We start from the raw sequence: 26,406 nt of genomic DNA, 5'->3' as shown, positions 1-26,406 counted from the left end.
TATCAAACACATTTTAATGAAGCTAAAGTGACCTTCAAGTATAAAAAACCAGAGATAAAAACTATTTCTGAATTCTTGCTATGTAATTTATGCAGAACTCAAGGCACATTGTTCACTTGAGTCTTTTCTGAAGAATTTACCAGAGGATAAGCTTCATACAACCAATAGCTTGGAAAGGAACTAACATAGGGACTGCTGGAATGTGTAGGCTATCGTTGTAGTTACTTTGAAAGGAAAAAGGACTAGGGAGTTCCCGTCATGGTGCAGTGGTTAACGAATCCGACTAGGAACCATGAGGTTGCGGGTTCGGTCCCTGCCCTTGCTCAGTGGGTTAACGATCTGGCGTTGCCGTGAGCTGTGGTATAGGTTGCAGATGCGGCTCGGATCCCGCGTTGCTGTGGCTCTGGCGTAGGCTGGCAGCTACAGCTCCGATTGGACCCCTAGCCTGGGAATCTCCATATGCCACGGGAGTGGCCCAAAGAAACAGCAAAAAGACAAGGACTAGGAGATGCTCAATATCTCTAAGGCAAGCCTTTCATTATTATATGAGAAAAAGGACCAGAGAAGGATCAGAAATTCATATAATTATTCTCTTAGCACATCTGAATTTAAGACTAACAATTTCCAGAGTATATGATAGCCAAATGCAGTTATTAAATTTATTCTAGAACCAGATTTAGTTTTTAATTTTTAATATTCCTCCAATATCTTTATAGTACAGACTCTGAGAAAAATTAACTCTAGTCTTAGAGAGATATACTTTTTTCCTAAGTAACCTAGTAAAAGAATCAGCTCCTGCCCAATCTGGTGAGGAAACTAACTGAAATGGAACATCCACAGTCACTCCATTAATAAAATTTTTGCCCATCCTTTTCCTCTAGAGCTTGCAATTATAAAGTTTCAAGCTGCATCCTATGGAAGCCTGCTGCAAGAACCAGGAAGAAATCAAGGGACAGGAATTCCTTTTATAGGGAAAGGTGGGGTTTACTATGGGAAATAGTAGAATAATGGACTGACAGGCTTGAAGAGAAAGTCATCTGGAAAAGACAAAATGGCAAAGAAGGCTTGAAGAGGACTTTACTTCACAAGGGACTAAATTAAAAGGAACTCCTTTTTAAAGGAAAAAAAGTAACCAGACTCTTTCCACATCATTCCACCATTGATGGGATGTGTAAATAAAGAACAAAAATCTCCTAAAATATTTTAAGGCCAAGAAAGAATTGATTAACTATTAACATTAGAGAAAATCAGAGTCTTACCACTACCACAAAAGAACAATCAACATAATAGAATGTAAAATGAAATCTTTAGAAATCTGTATGATGACTAAAGTTCCTCTCATTCTGAGGAAGAATCTGAAAACTATAAGCTTTTTCATTTCCTATTTGAATAAAGAATAACAACATAACACAGCACTCAGAGCACAACAATCTCCTAGACAAATATCTCTTCTCAAATTTATACTGAACATTTGCAGAATTCTAAACCCAAGAATATTTTAAAAACGTACAATTTATAAATGAAAATAATATTCAAGCATTTAAGTCTAAGTTATAAACATTTTGTTCAGGTAATAATAACTACATATTAGCTCATAATAGCATAATAACAGGGTAAAGAATTAACTCCATGGTTAAATGTAGAAAAGATTACGGAGAAAGGCTTAGGAAAAGAGTTAACTGCTTAACCTCAATAAGATACGACTGCTAGTCAAGCTAATTTACCGATGGTAGGCAAATGATAAACGGAAATCTGTACTGAAAATATGGCTGGATACCACTGATTTGCTTGATGCAAAAGAATCTAGTTAATTAAATCTAGCCTACTAGCTGTACTTTCCCACACACTGTGTCCACAAATCCAGCAATGGTGAACATGTTGTTGACTGGGAAATATACAACTAACTATACTTCTGTAGAATAAACCTAGAATAAAGAGGCTCAACAGAATGAGGCTGCAGTAATAATCCTATATGGCACAGGGAATTCTTTCCTTATTTCTGAAGCTTCATTCTGTTGAGCCGATTGATTCTGGGTTTTAATAAAAAAGTTTAAAAAAAGAAATAAGGAAACACATGTTTATTCCAGCATTTACTTTCATAAATATTGACACTAAAGAATCAAATATGTAGCTGTAAAGGAGTAGTTTTTCCAAAATTGGATGTTTCATTAAAGCTGGAAATGGCCAAAAGCTGCTGGAAACATCCTGAAGGAAAATGTCTTATATAAATGATACCTTTGTAGAGGCCATAGAGTAAAACAGAACATGGTAAAACCAGTTCTGTTTGCACACACAGAATGCCTTCCACCTCAACAATTCTGCAAATATTGTACATAAAAGGCTGCCAGAAACATTGCCAAGGACTGGGAGCAACTTCAGAAAAAATAATATAAAACTACTAGTGGCATGACTAAGTGTAGGGGAAAAGTGTCATAAAATATTTTAGAAGAGCATCATACTTGATTCCTCTAGAATAAGCATAGAACTGGCCATTATAATCTTAGTCAAAAACAGTCTACTAATATTACTGATTGAACTGTACTTCAGTCAAAATGGCACTGCCCAGGAGCTACAAACGGACTAAAGACACAAAGTTCCAGACTTTGTTATCAGCATCTAAGTTAATTCTTTCCCTTAGATGATGAAAGAACATTGTTCAATCAAGTGCCTAAGTAAGTGAACAAATATCAGACTCCACTTTTGGATACAATTTGAATCTATACCTAGAACAGTTGGGCATTTGTAATAAAAACCTGAACAACACTTCCAGATATACTGGAAAGACTCATCATGTGGGAAGAAAACAAAAGCACATGAAACCAATTATATAAAAGTAATGGGTCACCTGAATCTTCGCCCCTTTTTCTCCATTCTCCATCTCTTCACTTCTGACTACAATCTTTAAAATCCATTCTATCTATCATGTTTGAGACAGGACAAGTACTGAACAATATATGTTCAAACACTATGAAGAATTTACTTTTTCATGAATTTGTCAAATCACTCACTTACCTGTGTCTTCCCACCCTACCCCCCATATTTTATCCATTTTACTTAAGAATGACATAGGAAAGTAAAACCTAATCTAATTTATACTTAAATGACAAATGTAAAACTTATCTACCAGAGGGTAGGCTCCTTCTACAAGTAAGGACTGTGTCTTTTTTTTTTTTTTTTTTTTTTTTTTGCTTTTTTTTGCTTGCTCCTCTAATACCTAGCACAATGACTTAAGTTTTGTTGAAACTATTATCACTTATCCATCCTTTCCTTAGCATTTATGAAATAAATATTCAAAAACTAGAAACCACCTGACATATATTATCGAACTCTTTACCAAAGGAGACTTTTTCAAAGTGCCTCACATAGAATGGCTCCTTATTTCTTTTTAATGTTCTGTGTGTGAGGCTTAAACTTGAATTCAGATCTTATAATCACCCTATTTTCCACATTTACATAAAAGGCTATGATGTTCCTGCTTAGGTATTTCACAAACAGGTAATTAGGATACATTTGTATAATATAGAACTCTTCATATAGTGCATATCCAAGAAAAATAACATGTTTATAAAAAATAACAAGACCATTTAACAAATACTCTCTACTTCATGTCCTGCCCTGTACTCTAGATCATGGATTTATTTCCACAAGGCTTAAAATATTTTATTGCTCAAAATATCCCTGAACTTTTCAAAAAAATAGTGTCTTAAATTTTTAATCAAAGAGTAGTCATAGGATCCTCAGTTAGTGAAATAAATACCAAATCATATAAAAATACATTCCACCAAGATCACAATTGAACTTGATGAAGTGTCTCTTGAATAGTGACAGAAGCATAGACAACAATGAATCACACTGGCCAAAATGATGGATCACAGGAGGTAGGAGTGAGACTCCCAAGGTGAGTTTTCAAAGCTCTACCTTTCTTTAAACTGAGAGGTACAATAAATTAGTGATGCTAATGGTTACATTTTTTTTAATTAGTGGCTTATCAAAATAAAAACCAATGTGTATCTTCACAGCTGATATAGAGCCTTCTGCATGATCATTCAGGGATTCAAACTTCCTTCATCTTATGCCTTCATCTAATAGTTGGCGTTCTCTGCTAGATTCCCTGCATCCAGATGGCAGATGAGGGAAGACAAAGAATTAGGAGGCTCAGACTACAGCTTTTCATTGAACACACCTGAAAGTGTTGTAGACTACATAGCCTTATATAACTGCAAGGATTAGAAAAAACAGTCTAGATGTGGGCTCAATAGGGAAACAAAACAGGATTTGGTGAATACTTAGAAATCTGTACTAGAGAAGGTCTTAACCCCATCTGTCTGAATTACCACTGGAGATAGTTTAAGTCAAATTTTGGAGTAAGTGTCACTGAATTATTACAATTGTCATCTCAAATAGGATAATCTAACTTAAGGTAATCAACAGATTACCTTACCCTGACAACAAACAAAGTATGGAGCTATTAAAGGATAAAAGCATTTTTAATAAAGTGAAGTCAGTTTGCAAAGAACTAGAAGTACACAATGAAGGATGCTTAGATGAGTCTTTTTGTCAAGGTAAAAACTTTAAACTTCAGGAATCTTTTTTTTTTTAATTTTTAAAAGAAGGACTGTGTAAGCAATGCAATATGTAAATTAAAGATGGGAGACTAATGGCAGTGGAACCATTTAAGAGGCAGCAGTTCTAACAAACCAAACAATTAAGTTAATAATGAAGACATGAGGGGATGGAAAGAAGTTACCAGATTTAGGATATAATTCTGAGGAGATGGAATAAGATATGGTGATCAGTAGAAAGGGAGAAATGAGGGAGCAGGAAAAATCAATCATGCTGTAAGGAAGTTAAGGAGCCAATCCAGTGATGCTCTAAGTCTGAAAGTCTTTACCAAGGGTGTGTTTCATAGCAGCAATAAACAAACTATTCAACTCCATTTCTGTACCAAGTCTCTGAATTTAAACCTAAATTATTCGATACTCTTATACTAATTAACTATACTTCTAATAATATCTTATCACATATAAGTAAAGCACATAACCCCAATTTGGCAGCACAGAAAAATACACTAAGCACCTTTTTCCAAAGTATGTTATCTAACAGAGTATGATGTATTTTACTATGTGAAACACAGAGGAAATATACTCTAAATTAAAATTTTGTAGGAGTTCCTGTTGTGGCTCAGCAGAAATGAATCCAACTAGTATCCAAGACGATGTGGGTTTGATCCCCAGCCTTGCTTGGTGGGTTAAGGATCCAGCAATTGCTATGGCTGTGTGTAGGCGAGCAGCTGCAAATCTGATTTGATCCCTAGCCAGTTAACTTCCACACACCGCAGGTGCTGCCCTAAAAAGCAAAAAAATAAAAAATAGGAATCCCCATCGTGGCACAGCAGAAACGAATCTGACTAGGAACCATGAGGTTGTGGGTTCGATCCCTGGCCCTGCTCAGTGGGTTAAGGATCCGGCATTGCTGTGGCTCTGGCATAGGTCAGCAGCTGTAGCTCCTATTATATCCCTAGCCTGGGAACCTCCATATGCTGCAGATGCAGTCCTAAAAAGACAAAAAGATAAAATAAAATTTTAAAAAATAAAAAATTTTATACAGATGGTAACAAGATCAGCAAGAAGGTAAAGAGCATGAGCAGAACATCCAAAGACAGTTATTTTAAAATATTCAGAAATACAAACTTAGTATGTAAGCATCATGTTTGTTTTAATTTGCTATACACAGTTACCACCTGTAAGAATACCCTCTCTAGGAGTTCCTGTCGTGGCTCAGTGGTTAACAAACCCGACTAGTAACCATGAGGATGTGGGTTCGATCCCTGGCCTTGCTCAGTGGGTTAAGGATCCAGCATTGCCATGAGCTGTGGTGTAGATCGCAGACACAGCTCAGATCCTGTGTTGCTGTGGCTCTGGTGCAGGCCAGAGGCTGTAGCTCTGATTCACCCCCTAACCTGGGAACTTCCATATGCGGGTGTGGCCCTAATAAATAAAATAGATTAATAAATTAATTAATTAAAAAAACATGCTGCCAGAAAGAAATAGTCGATTTCCCCATAACCACAAGGAAAATCTTCAGGATTCTCATCTAGTTAGATGTTCACTGGTTTTCTCTTAATTGAGGTAAGTCAAGTCCCTAAGTCACTACTACTCAGTATATTAAAATTAATTACAGCATTATGAAAAAATGAGCATGAATTTCTATTCTGTATGAAGAAAGTATCAGGAGCTAGTGATTACCCAGTGATTGCTGAGAAAGGAATGCAAACTTTACGGTATTCTCTCTCCTATACAAATACATACATACCACACAACGGAGGGTATAGCTCGGGGGTATAGCTCAGTGGTAGAGCATTTGAAGGCATACGTAACACACACACAGATACTGTGTACACATTAGGTATAATCAGATAGGTTGACTCATTTCTTAGTCCTTAAATATATACAGAAATTTTAAGTTAAAATAAAACTGTAGGAATATATAGGTATCAATAAAATCATAATTCACAATACTAATCATATTCCTAGTCTAATTAGGCTTACTTATTGCTTTGTCCTGACATTAATAACAGTAGGTTTGGTGAAAGTTTTTCACGAAGGAAGAAATACTTCCTCCATGAAGCTGGTTAGGAACAGTTTGGTAGGAAATTATAAGTCAAATATAACTACTTTTTTTTTTTTAAGGCCTCACCCATAGCACATGGAAGTGCCCAGACCAGGAACTGAATCTGAGCCGCAACTGCGGCAATGCTAGATCCTTTAGCCCACTGCACCAGGCCTGGGATCGATCCTGCACATCAGCAACGGCAGGATCTGCTGCATTCAGATTCTTAATCACTGTGCCATAGTGGGAACTCCAATAACCACTTCTAATAAGGACAAAATAATCCAGAAAAAATCTTGGGATAGTTATCTAATTTAAAAGCACACTGTTCCACAGAAAAACATGAGAAAGTCATTATTAAGAATGAATTCTCTCCCTTTTGGGAATAATATTCGAATACAAAATTTCTTAGAATTTTTAAACTCAGATTAGAAAGGCAATGGAAAATATCTATTCATGTTCATTTATAACAACTTCTCAGGATATTAGTTAATTCTGCTAAATGTCAGTAGAACATTTTATGTAGCAATGAGAAATTACACTATTCAGTAATATATTTTTACAACCTCAGATGAACCTCAACCTTGTGAAACTGACTTCCTAAAAAGTTTGTGTAAATAACACTTTGGTAAATTGAATAATTTTACTTGCACATAAATTAGATATTCTCTAAAGCAAATAACCACCCCAAAATCTGCTCTGTAATTAAAAAAATTTTACATTATAATAAAACACAACATATAATTTTGTAATTTCCTTACTTGCTGTAATCAAGATCTTTATGATGAATCTAAAAACTTGCATAGTTTTAATTGAAACTGCCCATCAAATTTTTGTTTCTCCAAATATAACGACTTCAGAAACTGATTCCATACACTATAAACCAACTGTATTTTAATTAAAAATTTAAAAAAATTGATTCCATGGAACCTTACTAGACCAAAATACACTTAAAAACTCTAAATGTAACTTAGAAACTCACTGTTTAAGTGTATTTTTCATCTTTCAAAATTGGACTAGCCATGGAGTTCCCTGGTGGCTCAGTGGGTTAAGGATTCAGTGCTGTCACTGCTGTGGCACAGGTTCAATCCCTGGCCCAGGAACTTCCACATGCAGCAGGTGTGGCCAAAAAAAAAAAAAAAAACAAGAAACAAAAACAACCCAGACTGTCCTTATATCACATATCTCTATCCCACCTATTTCTTCCAGCAAGAGCACCCACCTCCTATTTTATGTGAAGGTCTAAATCAGTGCTTTTCCAAGTTTACACACCACTTGTGAATGATAGGCCCTAAATGAAGATAAAAGCCATCAGTTATCTAAATCATCAGACGATTTAGAAAAAAAGGCAACACAAGTATAATCTATTAATTTTCATCTGTCAGACAGTTATAGAACTGCATGATATAGTAACCACTGTTGAGTGATTGGAACCCAGCTACATAGAGAGCTAAAAGAGAAATCTCTACGTAAATCCTATGTGAGGATTTAACAAATAATTATTGCACTAGACACCATGCTGGATGTTAGAACGCTAAAAATAACAAGGTGCTATTTGGTGAAGCATGCACATGCACCAAAATTACCTTCAATAGCTAAACTGTCAAAGCCTCTAGAACTGCTGTATTAACTCTGGGAATAATATAGTGAGTAAATCAAAGATTAAGCTACCTTACTACGTATTTCCTTTCTTTTACGTTTTGAGGCATTTAAATTCAAAAATGATATAATATTTTAAAATGAACAAAACAAATACTAACAGCAATTTATTTCACAATTTTTCCTATGCCTTTCTATTTCCGAAATTGTTACAAGCAACTTTAGATGATTAAATGATTATACTCAACTGTTCAATGTGCAACATAAAAAATATCAACCTAGAAAATATGATTCACCTAACATCTGTTTTACCAGTAAATAAGTATAATACTTATTCCATTACATAGGAATATCTGCATAAAAATGTTATTTTTTGACAACATGGCTTAGTACAAAGTAGAATAGAGCAACTGTCCTAAAGATTAACATATCTTAATTGTAATAAAACTAAAGGCTATAAAGCCAATAATTCTTGAAAGTAAAAACTACAAATAGATAAAAAATTGAAAACAAATACATTCGGAGTATAATAAAGATAAAAAGTCATTGTGCATTCAATCAAGATGTCAAGTAAATGGCAAAAAACATACCCAAAGCTTATTTGCCATTCTAGCTCAGTAATAACACTGAAAAGTTACTGATCTCAATAGCCTCACATGGCACCACTAGCCAAGTATTACATACAACATTACTACATTTCTGCATCAGAAGTCACATCCAACAATAAAGTTCAGAATTCTGAAAGGAAGTGTGTATATGTATGTGTAGAGAGAGAAAGTTTCAACACCACCATCCTAGGCCAAAGTTTAGCAGAATATTATAATATGTCCAGATAGTAGTACATCTTAGACCTATACGTATAATAGAAGCCACAAGATGAAACTAGCTCTCCTAAGCTTCATTTAATAAGGGAAAAATACAGAAAACAAGTATTTAGCATCAACCTAATCTTGAAAAATGAGCATAGGAACATAATAATTCATATATGAAGGCCAAAGCTCAGAGAAAAGAGTGGTTCAAATTCTTGGCCAATTTTAAATGACTTGACCTTGTTGAGAAATATGAATGTGAGCACCCCAACTGCACCTAGAATATGTATTCTGTAACTTTAAACTGAACTCCTCAGACATAATAAGGACTCTATAAGTATTTATTTTGTAAAAGACGGAGAAAACCCATTAGTTTTATTCATCAACATACTGCCAACAACTACAATACCTGAAAAATAAAAATTTCTTGAATTTATGAACAATTATCACTAAAATTACATTAAAGCTACACTCATCTTTGGCCATATGCTAACCAAAAAAGACAAAGAGTAAAAGCAAACGCAATCAACTGACCAGGTGTCTTTTAATAATGGGTCACTTAGGTATGTAAAGAATGAATAGAATTTTTAAAATAATTTTTTTAAAAGCTATCTGATAAAAATATTGCAGAACATTGTCGTTTTTTCCAAAACCTTATTCCCGAGTGTAGCCTAACTCCCCAATTTTACAATGCTAATAAAACTGCATTTAGCAATGTCTGCTAATCCCTGTTTAGAAAGCATTAGACACTTAAAATGAAATAATCTGACTTTAAGCAGGAAAAGGCAGTTCATTCTTTTCAGGGTGATGCACCAGAGTACCTCCAAAAATACTTTAGAAGAAAGAAAATGACATTGTCACAGAACTTTTAAAGATATTATAATCTTTTTATAGACTACCAGTTAATATATAAACATACATATATATTTTTATGGCCACACATGTGGCATTTGGAAGTTCCCAGGCCAGGGATTGAATTGTACACTGCAGCTATAGCAATGATGGATCCTTTTAAGCCACTGCGCAGGGCTGGGGATGGAGCCCGCATCTCCACAGAAACACCTGCTGTTGCAGTTGGGTTCTTAACCCATTGTGCCATGGCGAAAACGCCCAACAAATCTACATTTTAGTATGATCTTTTTGTACCTTATGGAAAGATTACTTCACAGGTTTACATAAGAACAGCAGGGTGTTCCTGTTGTGGCTCAGTGTTAACGAACCTGAGTAGTATCCATGAGGATGCAGGTTCCATCCTTAGCCTCAGTCAGTGGGTAAAAGATCTGGTGTTGCCATGAACTGTGGTGTAGGTCACAGATGTGGCTCAGATCCCACGATCTTCGATTGCTGTGGCTATGGTGTAGGCCAGCAGCTACAGCTCCGATTTGACTCCTAGCCTGGGAACTTCCATATGCTGAGGGTGCGGCCCTAAAAAGACCAAAAAAAAAAAAAAAAAAAGCTAAGTTTTTTAAGGTAACTAAGCAACTGAGCCCTAGTAGTTTTCATTATCTTCTAAAATATAAATATTAGCTCACTAATCCGACTTATACATTTATATATTTTACTAGAAAAGTAAATATAATCACAGAATAAATGTCATGAGAAACTTCATCCATCATACTCTATATTTAACACTTTCAATAACATAACAATAAAAATACCATTTCTAAAGTTACTTGTGAAAAGATCCATGTTTCACATGACTGTCAAAAAGGACTTTCAGCAAGCACAAGTGACAATGAAAAATGCCAAAACATCTGAAAGAAACTGTTATAATGAAGATTGAAATATCTTTTCTACACCATATCAGCAGAGCTAGAAAAAGGAAGAGTCCAAGCAGGCACAAAGTGAGAAGATGGTATAACTTGTTGCTTTGTCCTGAGTGTGAAATATATAAAGATACTATTTTGAATGCTGCTAAAATATCAAAGGATGGTAAAAGAATCACAATGTTATGTTTGAACGGAGGCTTATGATGTTTGTTATAAATGTAATGTTTACATTGTGAAATACGAAAATACAAAAGACCTCATTTTACCCAGACTTTGAGATTTCATGTAAAAGCAACTTTTAAAAATTAAATCCAGGCTCTGTCTTAACAAAGTGGTAGGTACTTTAAGGACCAAGGGAAAGACCTACTAATGGCATAATAAGGCTTTCAAGTGCTATGCCATTCTTATGTACATACCTGAGGTCTGAATCACTGGGATAACTTGCAGCTTAAATTTTGTGCACCCTAGAGGTTAGTCCCATTTAGCTTTCTCTTCACCCAATCCCCAAAGCTTTTTTTTTTTTTTTTTGCCTTTCTATGACTTAACTGTATAAGCAACGGGGTAACCCATTGTGTATATTTTCCTGCCCCATAATTAATTGTGTTCCAAAAACAACTTTCAGCTAACTTGAGGTAAGGACTTAGAGAATTACCCTTTGGGCCTTCTACGCATGCCCCCTGACCTTGGGCAGAATACCTAACTTTTCAAGACACCACTTCCTCATCTCTGAAGAGATTATAAAAGTATTCTATATTGGGCTCCAGTGAAGACCAGTTGCTGACATAAAAGCTCAGTAAATAATTCAGTAAATAACTAATTTTATTAAGAATCAATTAGTCTACACACTATAGTAACCAAAACAATATGGTACTGGTATAAAAACAGACACTTAGACCAATGGAACAGAAAGATCACAAATAAATCCACATATATAGAGTCAACTAATCTTTGACAGGGTGTCAAGAATACAAAATGGGAAAAGAACAGTTTCCTCTATACATGGTGCTGGGAAAGCTGGATATCCACATTCAGAAGAAAGAAGATGGACTCTTATCTTACAGCATGCAGAAAATTATCTTGGAATGGATTAAAGACTCAATTATAAGACCTGGAGCTATAAAACTCCTAGAAGAAAATATAGGGGAAAAGCTCTTTGACATCAGTCTTGGCAATGACATTTTGGATATGATACCAAAAGCACAAACAATAAAGGCAAAAATAAATAAGCACGACTACATTAAACTAAAAAGGTTCTGCAGAGCAAAGGAAACAATCAACAAAATGAAAAGGCAAGTTAGAGAATGGGAGAAAATATCTGCAAACCATACATCTGATAAGGGTATGGTTTTTTGGATATATACATTGGCTGTGTCCAAAATTTATATGGAATTCATACAATGCAAAAGCAAAACCCACAAATAACTATATTAAAAAATGGGCCAATGATCTGAATAGACATTTTCTACGGAAGACATATAAATGGGAAATTAGAGTACAGGAAAATGTGCTAAATATCACTGATCATCAGAGAAATGCTAATTAAAACCAAAATAAGGAGTTCCCTTTGTGGCTCAGCAGTTAATGAACCCAACAAGGATCCATGAGGATGCAGGTTTCATCCCTGGCCCTGCTCAGTGGGTTAAGGATCCAGCCAAGGTCTGTGGTGTAGGTTGCAGACACGGCTCAGATCCTGCATAGGTGTCACTGCGGGATAGGCTGGCAGCTGCAGCTCTGATTTGACCCCTAGTCTGGGAATCTCCATATGCCATGTGTATGGCCTTCAAAAGCAAAAAACAAACAAACAAACAAAAACCCCCAGAAAGATAGATTACCTCATATGTGTTAGAATGGCTATTATGAAAAAGGCAAGAAAATAACAACTTTGAGGAGGATAGGGAGAAAAGAGAACCCTTGTATGCTGCTGGTGGGAATGTAAATTGGTGGAAACAGAAAAAAGTATGTGGGTTCCCCAAAAACTTAAAAATAGAACTATCATATGCTCCAGTGATCTCACTTATGGGTATACATACAAAGGAAGTCAAGTCAGTATCCTGAAAAGATATCTGCCTTCCCATGTTCATTGCAGCATTACCTACAATAGCTAAGTTCTCAGTGGAGAACCTAAGTGTCCAGTCATGGAGGAATGGATAAAGAAAACATGGTACATATACACACAAAGGAACATTATACGACCTTTTAAAAAGGGAAATCCTGCCACTGGCAACAACATAGATGAACCCGGAAGATACTTTGCTAAATGAAAAAAGCCAGACACAGATAAATACACAGGGGGGAAAACAAAACAAAAACAAATATGACCTCATGGATGTGTGGAATCTTAAAAAGTCTAAGCCATACAGGTAGAGAGTAGATAAGTCCCCATACAGGGACTGTCAGGTGGGAAAAGAAAGAAGGTGTTGGTCAAAGAGAACAAAATTTCAGTTATAAGATGAATAAATTCTGGGAATCTAATGTACAAATGGTGGTTATAATCAATAATATTGTCTTGTACACTTAAAATTTGTAAGGGTAGATCTTTAAGGGTTCTCATCACACGCAGGTAACTATGTAAGGTGATGGGTATGTTAATTAGCTTGATTGCAGCCATCATTTCACACTCTGTGTGTGTGTGTGTGTGTGTGTGTGTGTGTGTGTGTGTACATATACCACCAAGTTATCATATTATTCACTTATATATATACAATTTTTATCTGTCAGTTAATACTGAATTTATTTCCTTTGGATATATACCCAGTAAAACTAGGAGAAAAAAATGTCAAAAGAAGATTTGGTAAATATACACAATGGAATACTACTTATCCATAAAAAGAATGAAATGATGAAATCAGAGATTCTCATACTAAGCGAAATAAGTCAGAAGTAGGAAGACAAACATCATATGATATGACTTAAACGTGGAATTTAAAATATGGCACAAATGAACCTATTTACATAACAGAAACAGACGCACAGACATAGAGAACAGACTTGTTGTTGCCAAGTGGGAGAGAGGAGGGAATGGGATGGACTGGGAGCATGGGGTTAGTAGACACAAACTCTTATATTTAGAATGGATAAGCAACGAGATCCTATTGCAAAGCACATGGAATTATTCAATCTCTTGAGACAGAACATGATGGAAGATATATGAGGAAAAAATGCATATATATGTATGACTGGATCACTTTGTTATATAGCAGAAATTGGCACCACACTGTAAATCAAGTATACTTTAACAAAAAATGTTTAAATAGCACATAAGCAAAATATGCTAATACATAAATCAGGAAACTAAAAATGTCAGACCTTTAATGTCTACTTCTTAAGCAAATAAATGCTCTAGTAAATATAAAAAATAAAACAAAATTGGAGGGATAATTTTCCCATAAAAAAAGTCAAAAAAGAATTATCTGGTTTTACAAACTTACTTTTCCTTTCCAAAATAGAATCTTTTCCCTACCCAAGCAAGTTTTTAAAAATCCGACCCATATCATTTTAAAGATAGAGAAAATAAGATGCAAAGAGTTAGGGACTTACTATAAGTCAAATGTTAGACTTGGAGTCAAGTCTCTTGACTCCAAATCTAGTATTTTTCAGTATACCTTTTTGTTTCCAAGGCTCTTTTATGGAACCGTTTGGAAAAGAATTTCTTTGGTCTTTAACTTGACAATTTTAGAGGAAAATGCTAGGTTATTTTATGAAGGAATAATGTAGCCACATACTGCTTCATTCCACCTTCATCAGAAAAAAAGACAATCCCCAAAGCAAATTTATAGAATCAGTTATAGGGCAAGTCTAGTTATCAGTCAATGCTCATCCAATCTTTTTTTAATACTATCTATAGCAATCATTTTATTAGGTATATCATAGGTATTAACAAAGGTAACTAGGCCGCAAAGAGTTCATATCTATGTGTTCTGCCTAAGAAAACAATTTATAATAATTTTAGAAAATGTTTCAACAAGAGTTAATATTTTAGTAACGTAAAAGTTAAAATTAACTATATGGACCATTTCTAAAAGTTCTCCCTGTGGCCATACCACCTAAATAAGGGGCTATTACTGTCAGTAATTGATAATTATTTTAACTTTAGTGACACTAGGCAGTAAGCTGTAGCAATTTTTGCCTTCTTATTATAAAACATACCCAGAATTTTAGTGGATTTTTCACTTCTAGTAAGGTGAAAGACAATTTTGGACAATGACCTGCCCCACAATAATGGGTTCCACTAGTTTCTTTAACTCATCCTTATTACTGGTGAGCCATCCATCATTAAGGTATGCCACAGTGTCACCTCAGTAAGTTACAAACATTCAGAATTCAAACCCACAAAATTGTAATTACAATTGTTAGCTCTTGGGAGGGCTGAATTAACCTAGTACCAGTTGCTGGGACACTCAGTTGAGACCAGTCTCTGCTTAGTGATTCCCAGAAGAATTTACCAGTTTACCGTATAACTAACTTTCAATAATCATGGAGAAAAGCACTTCTGCCCACTATACTATGATTCAAGAACAGCACAGACTCTAAAAGTACACAGGGCCAGATGTAACCAGGTTCACATCCTTGACCCCTTCGGAATAAGAATTTCTTTCTTAGTCATTTTCTCTCTCCCTCTCTCTCTCTCTCTCTCAACCACTTTTATGTTGAGAAACAAAGAAATGTGACTAATCCATCCATATTCCATTTGCTACATTTACCATTCTAGGTCTTGCCTCTTTAGACATTCTGAAAATGTCAGTGGATGGCAGCACAGTGTAATAGTGCTGTGGACCAACAGCAAACTTATTCTTTAGAAATTCTCACATCTCAGAAATCATGGCTGATCACCAGTATCAGAGTCTTTTTGAACTGGGAGCAACAGAATAGTCCTATGGAATGAACATTGGATCTGGGTTCAGATTTGACTTCAAATCCACTTTCTTGATGAATGAAAGTACATATTGCCTTTTACATAGCAAAGCACTCAAATGTTTTCCTTTCAACCTACAACTAGAGACACAATATAATATAGGGGAGGTTACTGAGGTATTCATGAACTTGCTTCCTGCAATTTGCCACAATAACACTCACCTGAGATAAACGGCATTTTTCAAAGCTATCTAATAAAATGAAATACTAGCACAGTATTTTCCCACAAATTCTGTAATTAATTACAATCCCACTTTTTTCAGAATTACTACTAATCCAATAAAATTTGTTTTGCAAAATAAAAATCTTACTCTTCTAGAATCAACTGAATGATGGGTAGAATCACAGTCAGTTCTAACGGTTTCAGATGAAGATTAAAAAGGGAAAGAGAGATGGCTTCTGGCTCTTCCATCAGTTCCTCAGACTTTTCACATCAACTGATTAGTAGCATTCTCCCTTTCCTCCACTTCTGGCAAACCCTTAAAGACCATCATCAGATAAGCTCACCCTCTTGTTAAAATAAACAGAATGTAGGCTAGAAACAGCATCAGTGGTAGTTTCTTTGACATCTAATAAGAGAATAAAATTATGTATTACAGACAAAAGACAATAATGCCAGGCACAGACCCAGGACAGGTGTTTTGGGAAAGCCTATCATGGTGGTTTGGTGTTTGGGGATTTTTAAACTCTGGAGAAAATACTAAACTAAAATTAAGAATAGCAAAGCCATTAGTAGGTATTTCTTGGCAGATTATTAGCTACATGAGAAAGCTTTGATAAAAACAAGCTTTGAGCAATGTTTTAAATTTCAGATTTAAGAAAAATCCTCTATTAGCCATTTATTGAACATTGCCATCTATTTCCATTTTAAGTCATTGCCATGGAGCTAAATTGCTCGTTTTCTTATTCACATTTAGTCCACATTATCACAAATAAAATAAAATCACAAGGATGCAATTACCCTTTAACATTTCCCCAATGTACAAATCCTAATTTGCATCAAATTCCTGAATAAACACTTCAACTGAACACTTCAGTGAATGAAATGTCCTTCTGTAAAAAATACTGTAAAAAATAATTTTTAGCACTCCTTCTCTGTGTGTGTGTGTGTGTGTGTGTGTATATATGTATATAAGTGACATACACACAACTTTACAATACTGTCAAACTGACTAAGGTGCTTTTATATATGCTAGGCATACAATACTCAATATTCAATATGCTTAGAATAAGAGTTATTTAAGATGAATATAATCTTTGAACATAAAACAGTTTAAGAATTTAAAAAAGACTTCTATAAATTCAGTTATTTACTTTGCTATTCACCGAGTGATCTAGAAACTTTATGTACCTTAACAGATGGGAAAAATTAGATAAATAATGAACGTTGCTCATACTTAGTGCAGTTCTCAAAGGCTGAAAACCTTTCCCAAAAAATCAGTATTTGAACTTGTCACTTCAGGAAAAAAAAGCCAAAACTTTCATTTCAGTCTCATATAAGAAATCTCTGAAGCAAGTAACTCTATGCACTCTAGGAAAATTAATTTTAAAAGGGGGGGGGGAACAGGAGGAAGACCTTATATTTAAGAATTTCAGCCTGAGCAGTGACTTTATAATAAGAGATTGTCTGAGTATCTTTAAAAAGAGAAAAGATGTGATTTAAAATGTTGGCATTTTACAAATTGAGTACAGCATGAAATTGATTCAAAAGGGATAATTTAATGAAAAAATAAACTGAAAGCAAATTAACTGATTACAACATAGACACACACACAAACACAACGCACACCACATACAGTCATTCAGCATTATATATGCTAGTTGGCTTTGTTTTAAAATATAATCATGGTTTCTTAATGTATCAAACAATAAGGCTCTCAAGATACTCATGAAAAATTCTAGTCAAATTTCACTGGAGTTAATAATCTGTTAAGTTTTAGGCTTAAATAAACCTATTATGTTAAATCAGGAATCAACATGCTATTTTCCATAGCAGGAGCAATATAAATTATAAGCTCTTCCATGTTTTTGTTACTAGATTTGATACACTTAAAAATGAGTGGTATCCTCTATCCAGAGTACTCTCCTGCAACTGTTTTTATATCTTTTAGAATTTATAATTCATCCCATTGCTCAATCTTTACAAAAAAAGAACCACAAAAGGATCTGCAATTGCTACTTACTGTCTTGCACAGTAAAACTCTGAGTATTCTGTTTTTTAATTCATAGGTTTTGCTTTATGAAGTTTCAAAAAGAAACTATTATATTTTCTTTTCATTGTTACTCATGATTTTAGCTTAAAGATCATTAATTTTAACACTAACATCCTCCTGTATTCTCATTTGGGTTGCTCTATTTATCTCAAAGGTAGACTTATGTATTACCATCACAAAAATAACTATTTGCATAATACTTTATGATTTTACATCTATTACAAACACATCACAGGGAGCCTGAGGATGCATTCAGTAGCTTGTCATTCACCACTTCAAGACCCTTCAGAACTAAACAAGGGGGAGGATGACATTTTGCCAATAGTAGAAGTAAAGAAATGAATATAAATAACAAACCTTGAAGTTTTAAAAATACAAAAGAAAAAAATTTAAATGCAAACAAAAATAGGATCCATTTGTATAAAAAGATAGTTTTAATCATGTTGTCTATATAGAGCAAGGTGTTTGAAAATTTATGTATCTTCTACTATAACACCTATTTAAATTTCCTAAAACTGTGCTACAAAAATAAAGGCAATCACCATCTTCTTGCTGGATTTTATAAATTAGTATCATATTAAAATTAGGTGTGCCTATTTACAGAATTCAGCTCTTCCTCAGTCTTGTGAAATAATCAATTACTTCTTTATTACTCTAGACTTAACCCTCTAAATGTGCACATTAAGAATGTTCCAGGAGATAACAGTAATCTAACATATTTAGAAATTATGTTGTTCCATAACTTCTTCTTGGCAAAACAATTACAAAGAAAATTGTTTACAGCTTCTGTATTTTCTTCCATAATCACCAGTCCATACAAAAAATAATAAATGCTCAGTTATGTCACCTCCAGTCCAAATGCTCACAGACTTGAAGCTTTTTGTAAACAATATGCCTCTATACTAAACACGCATCCCTGAGCCACCACCTACTTAACATTTCTAAAATGTAGTTTCAAATGCAGCGTAACACCATCTTCAACACACAGACACACACACACACACACAGAGACACAGAGAGGAGTGTGCAGAAAAGGGAGGAGGTGGAGAGCAAGAAATGGAGCACGTTGTTGTTTTTCATTCATGCAGTATAGTGATGTCAGTGTCTGCAGCTGCAGCAGCAGCGGCAGGAGCCTTGACCTGTGGAGGCTAAAATCCACTGAAGTCAGAACCTTGCAGAATTCAAAAGAAACTGAATAATCATTTGAAAAATCGTTCAGCTGTTCATAGTATGAATTTCAATGGCTAAGTAAACAGAATATAGTTTACCAGTTTTAACTTAGGTAGAGAGGAGAGAGGTGCGATGTGGAGAAGTAACATAAAGGTAGTCATCAGGGAACTGGAGGTTACAAGAGCCTAGATTCAAAATCACTTCAACTTTAGAAACTAACAAAACCACCTGGTTTAAAAACAGCAGAAAGGCCTCTTCTATTCCCTATGCAAGCTCTCTGATGATGCAAATCTGTCTCCTGCACAACCAGACTCAAAGAAGTGTTTGCATCATGAGTATGTTAAAATTGCTTTAAACTTGGATGTGCCATACTACAACAAAGGGGACAATTTAAGCCTGATCACAAATTTTATTAATACATGATGATGGACCTTGTAATTCCTAAGCAATTAAGACTTTTGAAGATGAAGAAAAACAAGTTGTACTATAATCTGTTTTAAGTTGTGTTTATCAGCAAAAGGGGAGGAGGTACTAGATGGCCATTACACTGAGAGAGCCATTGCTAAAACTACTCTTACTCTGCCCACAAAACCCTTTGTACACAATCTGGCTGCAGTGCTTACTTTATGGCCCTTACATTAGTCCCTAAAAGAAAACCCCAAAACTCAGTCTATGTACTGTTGAAGCTAAATCACTCAAAAATTTATGTAACTGCTGGCTTCTTTTCATTCTGGTACCTCTTATTTCATACAGTTGTAGGAAATGTGCAAGGGAGGTGCATATGGCATCAATCTGTTAGAAAATGGTGGCCTTTTCTATAAAATACAGCCAAAGATGTGTGTTCAGTTGTGGTCATTATTAGGGCGATCACGTTGTTTTCATTCATTCATTCAGGATTTGCTGGAGGATGTCAGTTTCTGCAGCAGCTGGCTTGACCTGGGGGAGGAGTGGGGGAGCAAATTCCTTCTGGTGCATACAGATTACAGGATGTATTTCTTGGTGCTCCTGTACACATACCACTGCACTACATCCTACTCTGCCTCACTACCAAGCGGTCTGAAAACAAGGGCCTTAGTAACACGCTAAATTACAGGTCAGAAATATTAAAACAAAAACACCAAAACTGCCATCTATCATAACACAATCACTTTCTCCAAGTCTAAGACCTTCATCAAGAAAACGCCATTAAAAAAATTCCACATACCACATAAACATTATACAGAGCTCTACAGTGTTTCCCTTCCAAGCAGAGATTTTTCCACTCAGTATGATGGGTTCTCTCCACAATGCAGCAGCAGCAGCGGCAGCATCTGTAGCCCTAGCCTGGTATCTATTACTATGAGTTACTCCTTCCTCCCCTATGAGCTTTACATCCCTGTTGTGGTTAATCTTCCTTTTCTCCCCCAGGACACAACTAGAGCATGCACTGAGTCCCTAGACATAAACCAACCACACCAAAACACAAAACATTAAGGAAAGCCAATAGCATCCACCAGATTCACCATTACCTTTGACACCTAACAAAAAAGAAACTTGAGATCCTTTAACAGCACAACTGAACTGTTAAGCATACTTAAAAATAGGAGGAAAAAACAGCACACTCCACGAACAGGTCCTTAGAAATTTACCATGAAAGTCTCGAATTGGGCACAAACTGTTTCTGGTGCATTACTGCTCTGATGCATATGACTATATAAAGTAGAGAAAAGAGACCGGAACACACACACACACACACACACACACACACTACACTACTTCAACTGCACATCCAAAACTGTTCCCTCTACACACCCAACAGGATATCCTTACATCATAACTAATGCCACCTCCAAAAAACAAAAAGAAAAAATTATCCCGCTAGGCACAGACACGTTATGGGAACTTTGTAGGAAAGCACAAAGAGGCTGTAGAGATTACAACCACCACCTTATCGGCTGCCGGAGAGTTTGTGTGCGTGTTTTTTTAAGTGCTTCGCCCAGCTCCTCCTTCCCCCGCTACAAACAGCAAACACATGAGCGAGCTAATCAGCTCTAAAACTGAAAAACCTTCGATGCAGGAGAGTGACGGAAGATAAAATCTGAGGGGCGGCAGGAGGGTCAGATAAAAGTTGCTTTGCAGTTCGCTCCTCCAAGCCCCGCAGCGACCGCAGGGAGGTGAGATTCCCAAAGCCACTTTCACACCTTCGATAATGCACTAGCAAAGAGAAGCCCGGAGAGGCTGAAGTTTCCACGGAGGGCACGGTCGGGGAGACGCAGCCCGGGAGGACGGAAGGGTTGGGCTCGCTACCTCTGCACACGGGCGAGCCGGGGCTCCGTCTCTCAGGTGAGTTGCTCCTCCGGTGGCTCTCGGGGGACCGTCTCGGGCGGCCCTTGGCCCGCGGCGCCTGCTCAGTCGGGGCCGCTGCTGGCGGCGGCGTCGGGCTGGGCGGGCTGGGGCCGCGGGCCGCGCCGGGCCCCGGGAGGCTGCCCAGCGAGGCGGCGGCTGCTGCGGCGGCGGCTGCGGCGGGCGGGCGCGTGGGACTGTGCTGGCTGCCCCGCAGGAGCTGGTAGGGCACCGTGGCGCGAATGGGTTGCAGCAGCCGCCCGGCTCCCGAAGCCGGGGCACAGCCCACGCCGCCGCTGCCCGCACCGTTCCCGCTCCCGGCGGCGGGGGCGGCGGGCGGGGACCCCGCGGCGCTGCGCCGCATCCTCTGCGGCGGGGGATGAGGGGTCTGAGAGGAACTGGAGGAGGAGGAGGAGGCAGTGGACATGGTGGCTCCGCGGGCCCTGGACGACGCCGGCCGACACGGAGGCACGGAGCGGGAGGCGCGCGAGCGTGTAGGAGCCGGCGCGATAGTGCGTGCGAGTGTGTAAGGGGGAGGGGCGGGGGTATCGGGGAGGGGGAGGAGTCTCTCGGCTCCCCCTTCCCAACGCGCACCCCCGCCGCCTCGGCGAGGGGGGAGGGGAAGGCTGCGAAAACAAACGTCCAACGGCCCCAACCGCTCGGCCGGGCACGATGTGGCGGTCACGGCCGGGGCCGCTAGGAGCCCGGAGCCGCCGCCGGCGCCCGGGGCATCGCGCTGACAGGAGAGCGGGGCAATCCCCCGGACCACGCAGCCTTGCGGGGCTGCACGCGCGGGAGAGCCCGGCAGCTGCAGGGAGACCCGGGACCCCTGCTTCTAGGGACCAGGGTAGGGAAAAAGGTCTAGAGGTCCCTGGCTCTCGGCGGAGTCCGCGCCGCCGCCTCCGACTCAGCCCCTGCCCCTGCCAGATCCTCACCCCAAATGGCAACTAATCCCGCAACCGGTACCCCGCCTCCGGCACCGCCTCCCGGCGCCCCGGACCTGCTGGAGCGAGCGTTCCCATTGGCTCCCCAGTTTTCCACAAGCACTGGTGTGATTGGTTTTAGGATTGGAGTGAAAGGAGCAGCTACCAATGAAAGTGGCCGTCGTACTTTAGAGGCGGGATTTGAGGGGTGGAAGAGTGAGAAGGAGGCAGTTCTTGCAAGGAGGAGCGTGAGAGCCTTTGACAGCCTTTGAGGTGAGAGAGAGACTTTGATTGGGCTGCCCTAGGAAAGTGGATCCTTCTACGTCCTGCTCGTGTTCTGACACCTACGGACACGCGCACACCCGAGAAAGCAGGTTGCGAGGGCTCCACCCTCCAGGGCCGATTTTACAATTTGAGAAAGAAGATACTTCAGGCGAACTTCATTTTGCAAGTACACTTGTTCCTGGGGTGGGATGTTTTAGAGTTGACACTTATATCCCTTACCCTCTAATGTTAGATTCTGAGGTTTCGTGGCAAGTATACTAATCGAAAGATCTTCTGGCCATCAGAAGCAATGTTCAGAAGCTGGACTGAGCAACGGGTGGATACTGTGCTGTGAAAAGAAACATTCAGATCTCATGTGCCAAGAAAATTGCAGGAGTCAACAAAGAATTATGCATCATAACACCATCAGTTAGATATATTAATGGAGGGCACCCTGTTGGCTTGCCCCAGAAGTAGATGGCCTCTTGGGAGAAATAAGTAACATTAAATAAGTTACTTGGGAGAAATAAGTACTGTTGATGTAATGTTAAATCCTCTGTGGTAAATTTAAATTTTGTTCTGCAATGAAATTGAAAAGATGCAGAAATTTTGGATGACCATCAGGAACCTGTTTACCTTAAACGAAGGTAAACGAAGGTTTGAAACCTTAAGCAGGAAAAATTAATGGAAGAGTCTACATCAGATACTCTCCATTAGTTTCCATGAGATTGAAAAAAGAGAAGTGGGAGGTCAGATTGGTCTACTCTTCGTGTCTACCTACACTGACAATTTTACTCTGATTACAGGCACTAAATGCAGGGGTCAGTTTCACTTAGAGGAAGTATCCATCTCTGCTTCCTTGTGCCCTCGGACCAGAAGGCATACTAGATTCTGTAAAAGATTCTGTTAAAAGTGGATGTCCACCTTTTCCGTAAAAATGCAAGAATTGCATCCAGTACCTCACTCCATTAAGACTAGTGTAGTTCCTCACTTTATCATATACTAGAATTACAGTTAAAAATTGTTGGACATTTCATGTGCCCGCCACTGTTCTAAGAACAGTTTATGTGTTAACTCATTCAATTGTCCTATAATCCACAAGGTAGATACTATTATTACTCTCATTGTATTCACATATATTTGCTTTCCTGAATAATATATTTTAAGTATAAATATAGTAAAAACTTTACTTTTTAAAATTTGGTGTAATTGACCTATTTAAATATTTTCCCATCTAAAGTGAAAGCTTTTCTCATTCGTTAGGAAATTGTCACAAAAAAAGATGGTAAATGGCTTATTTCAGGTGACTTTCTCAGATTATGAAGAATATAAATTGACAGATTAAAATAAGTAAAGTTGTTTAAAATGCTGCTAAATTTCTAAGTTGATTAAATTACATCATGGTTTCATTATAGAAACACTATCTCTGGCTATCCCTAAACTTAAGTATAGAACAATCTCAACACTATAGATTACAGTGATTCTAAATTTATACCAAGCCACAGTCATAATGATCAATACTCTATTTGGATCTAAAACAACATACCTAGCCATGTTTTAAAGGCTTTCTCTGTTTTTTCAAATATACCATAGCCAACTTAAATCAGATATCCAATTTACTGACAAGTCATCATGAACTATTTGGATGTTCATTTCCCTTCTCTTTGCTAAAGATACCTTGGTCATCTCTGAAATAAAATCTCTTCTCATGAAATATTGATCTTCATGTATAAGGAATTCAGCCTCCAAACAAATCAAAGTTGGGATAAAATAAAACTCGACCCAGTATCTGCTTCCAAACGTTCATTTTATCATTCTTAATAATATTTTACTCTTAGGATGGGAGTGGGCTCCAAGGGTGTAAACAGAAGCTTTAGGAAAACATACTCCTTGGTAAATTGGAAATCCCTTAGAAGGAAGTGTGGCTTTCTGGGCTAGGAGAGCATTTTACACAGCGATGCTAGCTATGGGATGGATAGGCCTTATATCTGTATTTGTTGAATATAAGTGTAACAATCCTGGAAATCCTATATATGTTAATCTTGGTAATGACCTCTTCACTCTGTTGTCCTGCCTAGAAGAAGACAACATTGAAAGCACAGTTTGTTGGCATGGGAGGTACCTTTGCTCTCAGTAGCCCTGTGTCTTTCCTGTTTGTTGTAGAAGAGTCCACCATTAGCCAATCTGAGGTAGAACTCTGTTACACTCACTTCTTAGTTCATATGTGGTAGTGGACTATATGTAGGTTAAATTAAAACTTGTAATATGATTAATATGCAGCCCCATGCAGAGAGAGAATGAGATAAAAGATCCATTGGGCCTACAGAGCTACCCAAACCTCCCTCTTCCAGTCTCATCAATGTTTGCCAGGCTGTGCATCCTAGGCCCATCCAAGTCTAGTAGTCAGTCCAGGCTGTCAGTGTTAGCAATGAGGTCATGGCTGAGAGAGAACATTAAACAGATCTGCATTGATGTTCATCTTAAGCTGATTAAACTCTCTTGTAGGTGGATTCTTTATAGCAACAACAAAAAAAGCCTTGCCTGAATTTTTGTCCCTGGCAGATGCTTACAGTAAAACTCCTTACTGCTTGTGACAGCCTACGTGCGCCTTTGCACTAGGTGTTCCCTCTGCCTGAGAAGTTCTTGCCCCAGATTCCCACATGGCTTGCTCCCTCATTTCCTCCAGGTCTTTACTCAGATGTCATCACCTTCACGATGAAAGTGTTTCTGAAAACTCTTTTTAAAATTGTAAGCACCCACTAGGTGTTCCTTACCCTCTATCCTACTTTCTGCCCCCCCCCCCCAGCACCTCTCACCAGTACCCTATTGTATGTTGTAATTATATTTTGTTCTGTCCATGTAGAATATAAGAGCCATAAAGACAAGACTTTTGATCTGTTTTATTACTTCCGATTCTCCACAACAGTGCTTGGTACGTGATGGACAATATTTGCTCAATGTTGTTGAAATATTAGCAAATTTTAATCAGTGTTGGTCCCATGAACTAAACTGTATGTGTACTCAGGAAAGAAAAAAAAAAAAGATAGTAGCAGGTATATCACTCCTGCAAAGTCAGAGCCGCATAATAGAAAAATATTCGATGTGACTATTATAAACCATACAGACATTTGCATTGGGACTGGCATTCAAAAGGAAAGTGTATCTTGCATCTTGATCTTTATACAGGCAAAATGAAAAATATTAGTTCTTTTGGCCCTCAGAGGTTCATCAGAGGGTGAAAATGGAAAATGAAATTGGTGATAGAGAAAAGGCAGTTGAAATGTGCAGAAAAAAAAAATAACCAACTGAAATTGATAGAGAAGGACTGTTGAGAGGGATCAGTTAGAGAATGACATCTGCTGATGTGTAGTTAGTTCTGTCTCTCTGTTAGGAACAGCTATTCTCAAGAGGCCTTTGTAAAGGAACTGAAAAATATATATATTTAAGTAGAAAGGAACATGTCATGTAAATAATGAGCATTTTAATTTGTTTCTCCCCCCCTCCCAGCTTTGTTGAGATATAATTGACATATAGGATTGCGTATGTTTAAGGTGTGCAATGTAATGATTTGTTACAAGTATTAAGAGCAAAATGATTAACACGGTAAGGTTACTCAACGTAGCCTTCATCTCACATAGTTACAATTTTTTTTATGAGGAGAACTTTTAAAATCTATTCTCTTGGAGTTCCCGTTGTAGCTCAGTGGTAATGAAATTGGCTAGTATCCATGAGGATGTGGGTTTGATCCCTAGCCCTAATTACTGAGTTAAGGATCCGGTGTTGCTATGAGCTGTGATATAGATACACAGCTTGGATC

At 37.6% G+C, this 26,406-nt stretch overlaps 1 protein-coding gene and 1 long non-coding RNA gene across 11 annotated transcripts in view; one reads left to right on the top strand and one right to left on the bottom strand.

Moving 5' to 3' along the window:
* GLCCI1 (glucocorticoid induced 1) overlaps positions 1 to 22,388 on the bottom strand; it is a 116,346-nt gene extending 93,958 nt beyond the window's left edge. For 4 of the 10 annotated variants that reach the window (XM_021102417.2, XM_084977087.1, XM_021102418.2 and 1 more), the window contains exon 1: positions 21,367 to 22,344. In XM_021102417.2, the coding sequence (XP_020958076.1) occupies positions 21,367 to 21,829 (463 nt within the window). In that variant the 5' untranslated portion in view covers positions 21,830 to 22,344. Of the gene's footprint in view, positions 1 to 7,831; positions 7,901 to 20,284; positions 20,455 to 21,366 lie in introns of those variants that run through there. The other 6 variants (XM_084977089.1, XM_084977092.1, XM_084977091.1 and 3 more) reach the window with 4 other exon arrangements.
* LOC110262233 (uncharacterized) overlaps positions 21,054 to 26,406 on the top strand; it is a 156,210-nt gene continuing 150,857 nt past the window's right edge. Inside the window, exon 1 of the long non-coding RNA XR_002347050.2 lies at positions 21,054 to 21,402. This is a non-coding gene — a long non-coding RNA (uncharacterized LOC110262233). The remainder of the gene's footprint in view (positions 21,403 to 26,406) is intronic.

This window comes from Sus scrofa, chromosome 9, assembly GCF_054392235.1.
Source record: "Sus scrofa isolate SSC_HxYL_T2T_F1_AM1 chromosome 9, Sscrofa_HxYL_maternal_Yorkshire_Landrace_v2.0, whole genome shotgun sequence".
NCBI classification, from domain to species: Eukaryota; Metazoa; Chordata; class Mammalia; order Artiodactyla; family Suidae; genus Sus; species Sus scrofa.
The sequence above is the reverse complement of the archived record's forward strand: the minus strand, read 5'-3'. Positions and strand labels throughout refer to the sequence as shown.